The 13559-nt window shown below is 39.9% G+C and overlaps 1 protein-coding gene across 1 annotated transcript; it reads left to right on the forward strand.

The window, feature by feature from the left end:
* Window positions 1-4036: 4036 nt before the first annotated feature.
* Window positions 4037-12880, forward strand: LOC124217301 (cuticle protein-like). The gene is made up of 4 exons (XM_069135404.1): window positions 4037-4127; window positions 4977-5453; window positions 11632-11739; window positions 12045-12880. The coding sequence occupies exons 1-4, from the start codon at window positions 4116-4118 to the stop codon at window positions 12624-12626; spliced, it is 1179 nt and encodes a 392-aa protein (XP_068991505.1). The 5' UTR covers window positions 4037-4115; the 3' UTR covers window positions 12627-12880.
* Window positions 12881-13559: the final 679 nt, after the last annotated feature.

Raw genomic sequence — 13559 nt, forward strand, 5'->3', positions numbered from 1 at the left:
GCGCAATTTTATTTTTACTTGACAAACGGTATAAAAGATGACAGCAGACCAAACGTATCGATAGAATTATTTTAGACAAAGTATGTAACCCGAATTTGTGAACATTGACCAAAATGTTTAGCCAAGTTTTTTGTGTTTAGAGATTACTTAACAACTGATTTGAATAGCAAAAAGTGAATGTGCTCAAAACTTTGTGTCAAGGATTTAAAATTACCTATAAGTAATCTGGGTAGCTTTGCCATTATGTAAATTCATTAGTTGAATAACGAACTTTTCACCATTGAACATTCAATACGATAAACAGCTAAGATTATTGGAAACTTGTTAATCCAAACTGGCGAAAATATGGTTTCCGTTAAAAAAAAACAAAACCTGTTGACCGAGGATAAATTTTTTCAAAATTAATGCTATAAGAATAACTGCGGCGCGTTCCGTTTGAAAATTGTTCAGTCTGGCGACAAGACTCGTGTTGTATTAACTCGTTTTTGTATTAACAATGAATTAAATGCACTGCGAAAATATGCGAAATTGGCAATGGGGTAGCTAGCTTCATGAATAATGGGTAAATAGCGTAATAACGAATAAATATATATATAAAAAATTTCGGTAACATTAATTTCTCCTATTCCGTGACCTCACCTCGTGAGTTACAAGGTGAACAAGTATATACAATTACAGACTTACAATAGAATATATATATATATATATATCTACCAGCAGCATACGCCTTTAAAAGATCCGCAAGTTTTACGCCGCTACATCGCACATCCTATAACCAAGAGTCAATCCTATTTTTCCCTGACATACTTTAATTCCCAAATACAAGATTATCAATTTTACACTCATTTTTCTTAATAAAATTATTCATATTGAAATTGTCAACACGCTGTATCGATAACGCCACTGAATTTTGATTTCAACAGTTTTCAGGACGTATACGTTTTTCTTTGAGCTATTACAGCTGTCGAACTCTCCCCTATTTCATTGCTTCGTTTCAAGAAAATTAGTAACTTCGCAATCAGTTTACAAAGAAATTCAAAATAATCTGTCACAGGCTTTAGTTACTTGGATCAACGTTTTATCGATAACACCACAAATTGGAACAAAAATAGGTCAAATTGAAAATGGTACGTTTTCTTCGAGAAGAAAGGGCATGCGTCGGACAACCACTGATGTTTCGTTACAGGTTTCGCATTTGCAATCATTAAAATTGGCGAAATGGTTCAAGCCGGACGAATAACAATGATGAAATATGTTCATAGCATTCTATTTCAGAATTATTCGGCGCAAAATTGTTCATTTCAGCAACCATATTTCATTTCATCTCATTCTGAAATTTTCGAGATGTACTCTAAATTGTCCATCCTCCAATTTGTTTCTAGTGCCTTTGCACGTACAGGACTCTTATTATATAAAAATAAAATATTGCGTGCGTTCTTACAAAGATTGAAATATTCTTTAAAAAAATTGCAAAGGTTTAAATATATGCCATACCTAAGTGGAGATCGAATAATCAATTTGTTCCATAATTCAGGCTTGGGATACTCTCTTCAGCTTGAATCAGTATAGTATACTCATAGGAATGTAAGTGTAAATGGATCATTCCACCAAGCATCAGTCAGTTTCGAGGGTGAAAATTGTAAGTTATCTGCAATTGAAGTATGATGTCGTATATAATACGTAGAAGAAGCTTCGTCAATATCAAATATGCTAATGAAATTGTTATAGCAAAAGGTTAGTGTCATTTCTTGATCAACACTCTTTCGTAAAACGAGCCCAATTTTTTAGGGTAAGTACCTCGGTGAACCCCCGAAGCTAAACCCCCAGTAATTGGGGTTAATCGCCATGATTTGAAGCTTTACTTCCAACAATTGAGGCTTTATTCCACAGAGTTGAAGGCGATCTCTTGACTTTGAAAGTACCACAATTCTGAGGATAACACACAATTATCACTTTTACAGGATATGAAATTCTCTACAAAATCGTTCCTTGGTCAATTGATGTTATGCAGCCATAGTTTTGGAGAAAAAGCCTTCCGAAAAAATGACTTAATGTCCTGGTATATTTTCCTTACAAGAAATTGAAAGCCCTATAAAATGCGTTTTTAAATCCATGGTAGCTTGAAAATGGTCGAAGTTCTAAGGATGGAAAGAAAGTACTAATTTATTTGGTACATTATTTTAAACTTTTGAATCATTTGTTTTCTCTTCCAGTTCCGAAAAAAAATTCTCTATTTTGTTACAAGTTGGAGAAGTCAGCGATTTCCAATAAGCGTAAAGTTTACAGTATAAATCGCATTGCGCACACCCGTACTGGCGACACACGCTATTTTTTCAAACACATGTAAAGGAAAATTTTATTCGAGAAGAAACGAAGTTGCCGCTGAGATAACGTAAAATTGGGACCAGGTAACTTGCGTGAATGACATAATATGTAAAATTGAGTTACTCGACTGTGCGTATGCGTAAAATAAACCCCGAATGCGTAATGTATGGCATTTCGGTTGTGCGCGCACACAATGTCGTTTTATCCCACTGTTTGGAAACGAGGCACTTTACATACATTTCACAGGCTTCGAAAATCAAACTTCCCCAGCAGGTGTTGGGAAAAGAATACTTCAATTCTGTAATATTCAACAAGAAAATAGCAACCAAGCTAACTACCTGCTACTAAGTTGTAATTGGCTGCTGAAAAAACCAAATCGTTCGTTAACAAGCGGACATAATTTTCAACAACTCCATTTTTTTCACTCACATTTCTTCGAACCAAATCTGTTTAAATATTCAGCTACGCACGTAACATGAGCGAAAATATATAGAGCAAAAAGTTTAATGCTTCTGATATTACGTGTTTTACATTATTCAGTAATAACGATTTTCAAATGCAAAACGTTGACTTTATTATTATTAGTTAATAGAGCCGTTGATGGAGGGTAGACCCTTCAAACCTTACTGACTGTATATTAATGTGTTTGGGAAATTTTATTCACAACAGTTCGCACGAGGATGAAACTCAAAAATGCAACAGCTTGATCGGCATACGGGAATGCCAGTCTGTATAATCTGACATGCGATCGCTCTATTTTCAAAAGAATAACCTAAAGTCAAGGTTTATTTGACATTCGGAAAATGGATTCGATAACTGACTATAAGTAAATAAATAATGACGGACAATTTGCCGCATTCGGATATCCCGTGATACTCACTAGATGTACAAGCTAATGTAGAACGTATACCAGAGATAACATCGTCTGAAACAAAGAACAAGCTAGTATATTGGACTTGTGCAATATGTTACAGATATATTGGAAAAATAATATAATAATTGCAAGAACAGACCTAGAGGCCGCAGCAATTATAAGATTACGAGATAAGCATGGTTGGAATTATGCAATTTCAAAGAATAGGGTATACACCTCCTTGTTTCACTCTTTCGTATGCATTGATTTAGCACGTATAATTAATGACAACGCCCATAAATCGTGACTGCGAATAATACGCAATAATCAAAACCCCGATTTTTTTCCAATGCCGTTCAACTTTGCGAAACACAAGAACATGTTTCGCGCGTACGTGTGCTGAAAAGTTTCGCGACATGCAGACATCTGCGATCGCCACAGAGTTTATATAGGTAGTATAACAATTCATTCCAAATCTCGGTATGCAATTAGGAAGGTATAATAACGGTGAGCGAATAATGATAACAACATCTGGATAATTTTCGACGTGGGATAATGATTGCCGCTTTCGTTTTCAAGCCGATTATCGCAGATCCTCCGCGGCGCTTTATCCAGTTCAAGGTCGGAGAGTTCTTGCATCCACAGACGGATCAAAGAGACGCGAAGCGGTGTACCTGGAACAATTACGTACGTCGTGGAGGCACCGGAGGCGAGGGCCGTACACTGCGACAGCGAAAGTATATCACCACGTACACGCCCGAGGCCCCGCGGGTCCTACAGACCCCAACAAGTGGGTTCCGGCATGACTGGGATCCGGTGCTGAAGCCCCCACTACAAATTATTTTCGACAATACCGCGAGGTATAAAAGATTTCGTTTCAAAACCCAAGACATCACACTACCAGTGAACGACAATCAACCAACTACCCTCAACAACAATGGCATTCAAGGTGAGACATCTACTCGCTACCGGTAAAGGAGTCGGACTGCTTCGAATCTGTATATACTCCGAAAATCTGGATTCCCTAAGCTAAATTACTCTTCAATTTTGTTCAATAGCTGCAATAGAATAGAACGGACTAATAATACTCTAGTAGCGAGTCTGATACCGTTTTGGACTTGAGATTCAAACGTCCATCGCCTTTGGTGCTACATCTAACTCTAACTAACGGTTGAACTTTAATTGTACTCGATTCGTATTGAATTTTAACGGGGTTTACAGGTTTGACCGAATATTCTTGACAACTTATTTAAACAGATATCAGGAAAATCAGAAAAAGAGGTACTACCATAACTTCGCATAGCTACATTGAAAACACACCGTGACCGTCTCAGGAATCTGAACCCCCAAATGTGCAAGCGCCAATCATTCGTCTGTTTCAACAGACTGGCCAACTCTGTGTCGTTGGACTCCAACGCGAACTGTCAATACGCGCAAAAATTTCGACGTTATGTCAATTCGATTGTAGGCCGAACACATTTTGGCTGTTTCAAATTCTCAACGCAAGATAACATCGAGACACCCGCGAACCCCAACAGCTAGCATCTAGCCGCAACGGAGTTGGTCGTCCTGACAAGCGGACGAAAAAATCGGCGTGAATCAGTTGAATTGACCAATGGAATCACATGAATTCTGGCGCATGCGCATTTGGGTGTCAAGTTTCTATCACGGTAGAATATAAGATACCGTATAACGACTACAGAGCACTTGTGAATGGTATTTCTGTTCTTACAAGTGAGCGAATGATAAGATTACGAAGATAAATGGCGAATAAATATGATATTTTTTCCATTTCCAGCTCGTAGTTCTCGCCTGCGTTTTGGCTGCTGCCAACGCCGGTGTTTTATCCCCGGTACAATACGCCGTGCCCCAGGCCCACTACGCCCCAAGCATCGCAGTCGCCTCCCACGCGATCACCTCTCAGTCCGACAACATCCTGCGAAGCCCAGGAAACCTGGCCCAGGTAGCCACCCAGCAGAAGACCATCACCACCCCTTACTCGAGCTCCAGCAAATCTGACGTTCGCGTCAGCAACCCCAGCGTCTACACCACCACTGCCTACGCTGCCCCCGTCTCTTACGCTCATCCTGCCCCGGTTGCTTACGCCGCCGCCCCCGCCTACACTCACGCCGCCGCCCCCGCCTACGCTCACGCCGCCGCCCCCGCCTACGCTCACGCGGCCGCCCCAGCCGGTCTTCTTGGAGTCGCCTATTCTCCGGCCGTAGCTGTGTCCCACATGACCTACAGCAGCCCAGTCGGCATCTCCTACGCCTGGTAAAGACGTCAAGATTGAGTTATCGCCGAGGCTACGACTATACATTTCGATGAAACTTATTTATTAAATTATTTCTTCTAACCTTATCGTAAATTTGGGCTGTCCGTTTTTTCTCCTATACCTTGTTCGTAATTGTCACCTTGCCGATTCTCATTGGATAAGTCCCTGTTCGTCGTTCGCATACCACTACAAAACAGCTCTTAGCGATCTGTCTTGTTCCGTCTTGCCTGATCTCTAAATAGAAATTCGTCATCTGTGAAATGGACGTGTTAATGATGGTTGAAATGTTTGCGTTAGAGAAACAAAAGGAATCAATACAGCTCTGAATCTGGGGTCGTATTCGCAATTCGTATTTATTAGAGCAGGCTCGATAGGTTGTTCTGGCAACTGAGGTACCGATTGACTCACGGATAAGTTTTAATGTACGCTAAATTCCGTTGCTTCAAACTATTGGAATGCTCGAAAAGAAAACCAACATCGGGGTTCGTACACCGTTCTCTGATTTACTCAATAACGCATAGAAAGAGAGTGAAAATACGAAATGGTTAGACGGTAAAAAAAGATCTTGCTGCGATGAGAACGAGCAGGAGGTCTTACCACAGTAAAGTCCGTAACAATTATAAAAATTCGAAAGGATTAATCAAGTTTCTTAAAGTGAAAATCTCACAGGTCCGTCATCTAAATAAATGGCGTAAGGCCTCTGGGCCTTAAGGGTTTAAAAATTGCATGATTTTCATATCGTACCGTACACTGTATAAATATCTCATTCTCTCTCTCTAAATCGCAACGTTTTCCCTAAAAAGCTGGCTGAAAGTTGGGGCAACGGACCGTGTAATAAAATCGGGTGGTCGCTCACACGTTATGTTATACCGTGGCAAGATATAAATACTGACACCGATGGGTATGTCATGCACGCGCCAAAGCATGGCAGTGTGACGCGCAAACTTGATCGCAGCTGATCATCGTGAGGTAACTGGGCCGATAACCTGGGCCCAATAAAGCATTGCCTTCTAGAGCCCCCACAGTATATCCTTCTGTAAGATGAAAGTAACCGTATTTCGGTTTACGTAAATTTGCTTCATTTATATCGTAATGTTGTTTTGATTTTATTAATTGTTTATTCGGGCAATGGCTTTGTAAAAGACTGCTTGAAATGTGTTTTACCTTTTCTTCCATTTATGCGATTTGATGTATCTACTTAGTAATTATTAAAACGGCTTTGATTATTGCGTACAAGGCTTTCAAAAATAGAATTTTTCAATAAACCTAATTCGATAAAAAATATTTACGAAGTTACTTTCACCGATCAAATTATGACAGCCTGCATAAAATATCCAAGTTTGATGCAGGTATCGAATCGAGAATAATGACACCGTTTATTATACCTATACCTACTGCAACTTTTTACAGGTGAAATCATCGTAATAGGTTTACTTATGTAAAATTAATATCTCAAAAATAGCTTATTATTGAACCGGGACATTCGTGAGAAATTTAATATTACTATAAAGGTACGATGCATTTATGGGTGTAACATATCATATTTATTGAAGAAAATGTCTGACGTGTCGTTTTGTGACATCGCACAAAATTGAATGTGTTTTCCGATAGTTTGAATATAACGTGGGAGTTTCAGTTTCGTCCCGCATAACAGTAGGAGTATTGTATGCAAATAACAAAGTCCACGAAATGTTGTTCGGTAATTTTACATCGAGTGGTCGCTTAGAGAACCTTGACTGCGCCAAGACCTACTCCCAGTCCATTCACCGTCTGCAGACCGTATCCGTTGTACCCAAGCCCATATCCGTTGACCGTGCCGAGACCGTATCCGTTGACTCCAAGTCCGTAGCCGTTCACTCCCAGTCCGTATCCGTTGACCGCCACTCCGTTTATCCCCAGTCCAAGGGTAGGAGAAGCAGCATGGCCAGTGGCTACAGCCAGTTGACCTATTCAGGAAGCGTGAAACGAAAATCCTTATTGACGAGATCTTAGATCGTTTGGGAAAGAGGATAAGCCGTTTGACATCATAGATCAATCCTCTTGAGGAGGTAAATTTAAAATACATGGAAATTATGTAGAGATGCTACTGACTCGGTGTATAAATTTCTTTCGTTTTCTGTCCAAGAAGTGGCTAATCAAGTTTCATCCTCTTTTTACAGCCGCCATTTTACCTGCAAGAGCAGTTCCGGATACTGCAAGTGCAGGTGCTCTGGCGGCATAGTTCAAAGTTGCGGGAATGGCGGACAGAATCGCTGTCTGCAAGTCGGGATTGTTTATGCGAAGATCGGCTTTCTTTTCGCTACTGAATGCTGTGTCGATGCTCTTCGAGTACGCGGAAATCGCACCTAAATTACCAATCCCACGGATTATGTTTGACGACGACGTTGAGACTGATGGAAAAGAGACAGTCCCCGGCTGCAGGGCTACGGATGATGGCTGCAGAGAGACAGTTGCCGGACCGGAAGTACCGATCAAACCACTGCTAATAAAAGCACCGTTAACGACGGCCATCAAGCACCCACAGATTACTACGAGCTGGAAAATACGAGAGATACAGAATTAGTTCGTTGATATTTTTCTAGACAATGGAGCATCAATTGATAAGAAATTATGATAATAATGTATACGGATTTTAGACAAGTTCAATTACGAACGGCTGTTAGAAAACCATAGAACCATCATTTTCCCAGTGGCTCTTATTTATTCACGATTTTACAAACGACATCATCGTAATTGTTTCATGATTCGCAAGCTTCAAGATGGCTAAATTGAAAGGGATGATGGTAAATTTTCGAATCAAAGAGCAGTACAAGATATCGAAGCTTTCAAAAGAAAAATCTTCCCTCGGTAGTAGCTTATTTTTGTCACTCACCTTGAACATGATGATAGTTGGTGTTGTTGCTTCTTGAACTGCAAGTGGCAAATTGGATAGATCTAGCAAATCCGTGTAGCTATTTATACGGTCTTTCTCGACTGCCTCTCCCTCAACATTTTAAGATTTTTGCAGATGAGGTGTTCTATGTCGTTCTAGCGGTCGAGTATCATATTTAAATGCAGTCCTAGTTGCATCAGGTGCAGGTCTGCGTTGTTCACGTTACCAATTGCACCATAGACTAAATTTCGATACCCGATACACTTAAGAGAAAAAGAACCGAACACCAGTCTAAAATAAACTCAGTTATTAGCAATCGGGCGTATGCCAAATCAGTTATTAAGTAAAATTTCTACATGATTCAACTATTCTTATCCCAAATAAACTTATTATATGAAATCGTCTGCATCACACTCACTTACGAAAGTCACAGACCTTCGGATCACGGATTGAGCTGAAATTTTTAGGTGTGATTGTTTACCCCAAAAACATTGAGCTTCTGACGTGTAGTTTCACCCATAAAGCCATTATTCGCTCCGATTGAAATTTATTAAATTACCAGTTTAATGAATAGAATGCGATAATAAGTGAAGCCTGTTGATCGTTTTGTCTGAAATATTAATTTTCAATTATCTTTTTGAAGTTTCTCATTGACACAAGTTTGAACAGATATATTATTATTTTAAAGCCGTGGTAAAATATAAACTGCGAATTTTCGAAAACTTGGTATATTACGAATCTAGCGGAGGAATTAAAGTTGAATCAATGTAACTACACATCAAAAGCCTCATTTTTTGGACCAAAGAAACATCCCGAAGAGTTTCAGCAGAATCTCTCTCTCACAGACAAAATTTTTCTCTCCATTTCTTTTAAAGCGAGGATACATATGTTTTATTTGAATGCAAACTTAATGGATCAGTTTAATTTAATCCCATGAATTTTCATCAATTAATTCTTCAACATGGTTCGTATGCAGATGAATATTTCATGCAACGCAAGTATGATTATTGTATCTTTTTAGCCTGCATTCGGTTTACTTAAGTAAAAAAAAAAAAACTTGTAAACCATGCTTTTCATCTAAATCTTGTACTTAAAATTAAATATATAAAATACGAGATGGTATACTATATATTATAAATACTTATAGTTTTTTCTAATTATTACAATTATATATCCTTCTTAATGAACAAATGCGGTTGCTCGCATTAGGTTTTATCACTTATGTGTCTCCTGTTGAACACATAATCATTCGGCAGTATGAAAATAATCGTAGAAATGACGCGGACCATGTTAAACAAATATCGTATTTCAAGAAAAGTTTTTCAATTGTAGACGACTACTTTTTAAAGTTTTTTGCTAGATCAAGTTAGTCGTAATTATTGGCAGAAAATTGCAAGTACTGAAATCGCACGGTGTTTATCTGTGAAAAATCATCCAAGACATTATCATCTCTCTGTGCGTAACGAGATACAGGTGAACAAATTTGGTTTTCATGCACGCAATTCATTCAATATATTCATGAAATCACCGCTTCATTCAGCCGAAATAATTGAAGCATTATGATTAAATAGACTTTCTTAAAGTTGAAAATTAGCTGAAGATCCGACAGTTCTAACATCATTTTCTCCAGCGTGAAAAAATGTCGTTCCAAAACATTGGCCACGGAATTTCTCGAAAAGTATAAGATCCATTTTAACAGAGGCATTTGACGAATGGTTGAATCCTTGAATTTTTCATTTAGAATATAAAATGAAAAATGCGCTTGAATTAGAAAATAAAAAATGCCGTTTTGCGTTTAAATATTGGAAATAACACATTGTTAAAATTGAGTGATACATGACCTCGGTGCAAGCGATGCATTTGGGCGGGGCTGGACTGGTCAAATATTCCTCTCATCGACCTACATGCAGATTGACTCCAGGGTATGCCTGTGTGTGTGTTGAGGCATTGGCGGGTGGTAAAGTTTTATGTGGCACCAGAGGACGAAGCCTTTCCTTCTCTCTGTCCCTCTTTCCACTTTTTTTTCTTTTTTTCTTTTCTCTTTCTCGGCACTCTCGCCGACTCTATCTTCCTCAGCATCCCGTCCCGAAACCTTAAGGCCCGATGCTTCAAGGCCCACGACGAATGTGGAGTAAAAAATAACTCATGCCGTGAAACGATCGCGTGGAAGGTTGACCACCGTTCGAAAACAAAAAGAAAAAAAAAAACAAAAACCTGCATAAAGGGGAGATCAACTCCACCGTGAGAAAACCTTGAGCAAATTGCGCTACCTTCGGAATTACAACGCCATGGTAGTACTAATAAATGTATGATTGTACTGTACTCGTAATTAAATTATAAAAATAACCTAAACTTGAGTTACAATGGCACAATTGTAGATGACTTTGAGGAGATCCCAGTATTAAATCATTCTACATCGAAAAAATCCCATCGTTCGAACGATTTCAATGAACTCGTTTTGATATGAAGATGAATTCTCTAGAAATGAACAAAGTCATATTTGCTGTTTGGCTTCTCCGTTGGTCAAAAAAATATGATTAGTGAAATCATTGGTAAGTGGCCTTAATAGAAAAAGATCCACCGTTAACCGAAATCTGATTTTGAAGATTTGTAGAGATCTCACTTACGAAGAAAATTAGTCCTAGTTCGTTAAAATCAGTAAGACGATGCAATTTTTTTATTGGAGAAATGATTCGATGATGCGATCTCTTCAAAGTCATCAACAATCGTGCTATTGCAGTTGAATTTACGTTTTCTTTTTTTTTTTTAACTTTCTACCTCAAGGGAATATTGTTTCAATTGAATTCAATTCTACTAGTTTCAGTCGAACTTTCAAACCTTCGTCACATCATATTTCTGGATTGACAGCTCCTGGACCGAACCGTGCCTTTGACACATCTTTAACTTACGACGTCTGAAATACTATGCCTGTGCCTTTTGTCTGTCCATGACTTGTGTCAAGATCTTTGCTGTCTCATCATTAATCTCACGTCATTATTAATTCAATTTCCATTCAAGCGATGATACGGTCGAGCAATCCTTGATAACTGAAGTAACAATGCTTGACGACTACTTTTACTTTTGAATTGCAGCTTATGGCAAGGTGTTGTTACAAGTTGACCGGTAGCCCACTTAAGACTGTCCGAGTGTCATAACTCGAGCGTTTCGAATCTGCAGTGAAGCAAACGGCTTGCATAAATAATGACAAAAGGAAAAAGTAGCTAAAAATTAAAACAAGAACAACCGGAGATGAAGGCCTCCGTAAAACCGGACTCGAAACGCGGGCGTGGTTCCCCGGCGAAGTGATTCCCTGAGTATAAAACACCCGATCGTCGTCAACCAGAGCATCACTTCTCAGTAACTGACCACAGCGCAGAACGAAGCTTAAAAAAATATCTCAAAATGGCATTCAAGGTGAGTAACGACAACCCTAGTCGCCCCTCGGTGCTCGAATTGAAGTAAAAGATCAATTCTTCCTATCTTCCTACTGCCCAAAAAAACCAACGTCCCCTATCGCGACAATTTTTTGTTTTAAAAAAATTTAACAACAACTTCTTAAAACTATAGAAATTGAAAAATTCACCATCCCAAGTAAGTCAAAACGCGTATACCCTCTTCCTGCCCACTCTCTTGATCCGTAAAGAGCTTTAAGCGCTCCGATAAACTCCGGCGTAAACTCGACGCCCGTTGAAACAAAAACCGTCTCTTGACTCCCTCAGGTGATCATCCTCTGCGCCACCCTCGCGGTAGCCAACGCCGGTTTTTACAGCGGTCTTCACGCCGCCCCCGCAGCAGCCATAACCTACGGTGCACCGACCCTGAGCTACGCCGCCCCGGCGATCACCTCCCAGTCGTCCAACATCCTTCGCAGCCCGGGCAACCTCGCCCAGATCTCGACCTACTCGAAGACGATCGACACCCCCTATTCCAGCGTGAGCAAGTCCGACGTCCGCGTCAGCAACCCGGCGATATACGCCACCTCTTACACCGCGCCAGCTGCTTACGCCACATCCTACGCTGCACCAGCTGCCTACGCGTACTCAGCGGCACCAGCTGTGTCCCACGTGAGCTACTCGGCGCCCTTGTCCTACGCCGCCCCCGGCCCGATAATCGCTAAGGCTGCTTACGCCGCCCCCGCCCCCGCCTACGCCTACGCCGCTGGACCAGCGCCGATAATCGCGAAGACAGCTTACGCCGCCCCAGCTGCCCTGGCCTACGGAGCAGCTCCAGCTGTAGCCGCCCCCGGGCCGGTTGTGGCTCACGCGACTTTTTCCGGACTGGGTGCTTCTTACGCCTGGTAATTGATCGGCTATGATTGTGAAGCGAGACGGGCGTTTTTTGCGGCTTCGGTTGCGCGACGTTCACAAACGACAGCTGAGATGTGAACCGCCTCTGTCTCCCTCGGGCCGTCCCTCTCTTTTACATACCGACACATACTCTTTCTCCGTTCTATGATTCATTTCATACCTAAAACAATTCTGCCCACTGTTGTATTTGTTGTGGTATATGTCACTTTACATGTAAATACAATAAATTATTATTCAAATTTATACAAGCCATTTGTTGCGCATATTTTAATTAAAAAACTACCTCGTCGATACTTCGGTGTAATATAGCGCTGCTGTTTATATATACATATATATATATATAAGTATAATTGCACGTACTTATATATAATATATACGACCATTGTGGACATTTGGAGAAATTGTCGAACGTTCGTGAACTGCCTCTTATCAAAGTGGTATTTTTAAAAGATCATTTGCTATCTGAAGCTGCTTGAGGTGGGAAACACACAATGGTAAGGTTCGCAAGAGTATCGAATCGGAAGACATGAGAATTTTTTAAAAAAGCTGTGATGAACTTTGGTCGATGCCCTCGAGCGACGATAATTAAGACCTCGTTGAAAGGAGAAATGATTTAAATATTGAGGTATGTTATGCCGTATCAGAATGATCAAGTATAATGTGTCGATCCAGACAGGTGTATAATTTGTGTATAATAAGATGAAATTTACAAAATCATGACATAAAAAAAAATTATAACCGAACACAAAATGAATTTCGTATTCATTTTCCGTAACAAATAAGTTATCGAATCAGTTAACATTGGCCCAAACAGTACATAATACTTCTACACTGCAATTTCAGCAGGAATATTGCAGTTTCATGAATTCACTCAAAACAATCAGAACTACACTGCAGCAATATTAAAATTGTCTGCTTGCATTTAAA

Source organism: Neodiprion pinetum, chromosome 4, assembly GCF_021155775.2.
Source record: "Neodiprion pinetum isolate iyNeoPine1 chromosome 4, iyNeoPine1.2, whole genome shotgun sequence".
NCBI classification, from domain to species: Eukaryota; Metazoa; Arthropoda; class Insecta; order Hymenoptera; family Diprionidae; genus Neodiprion; species Neodiprion pinetum.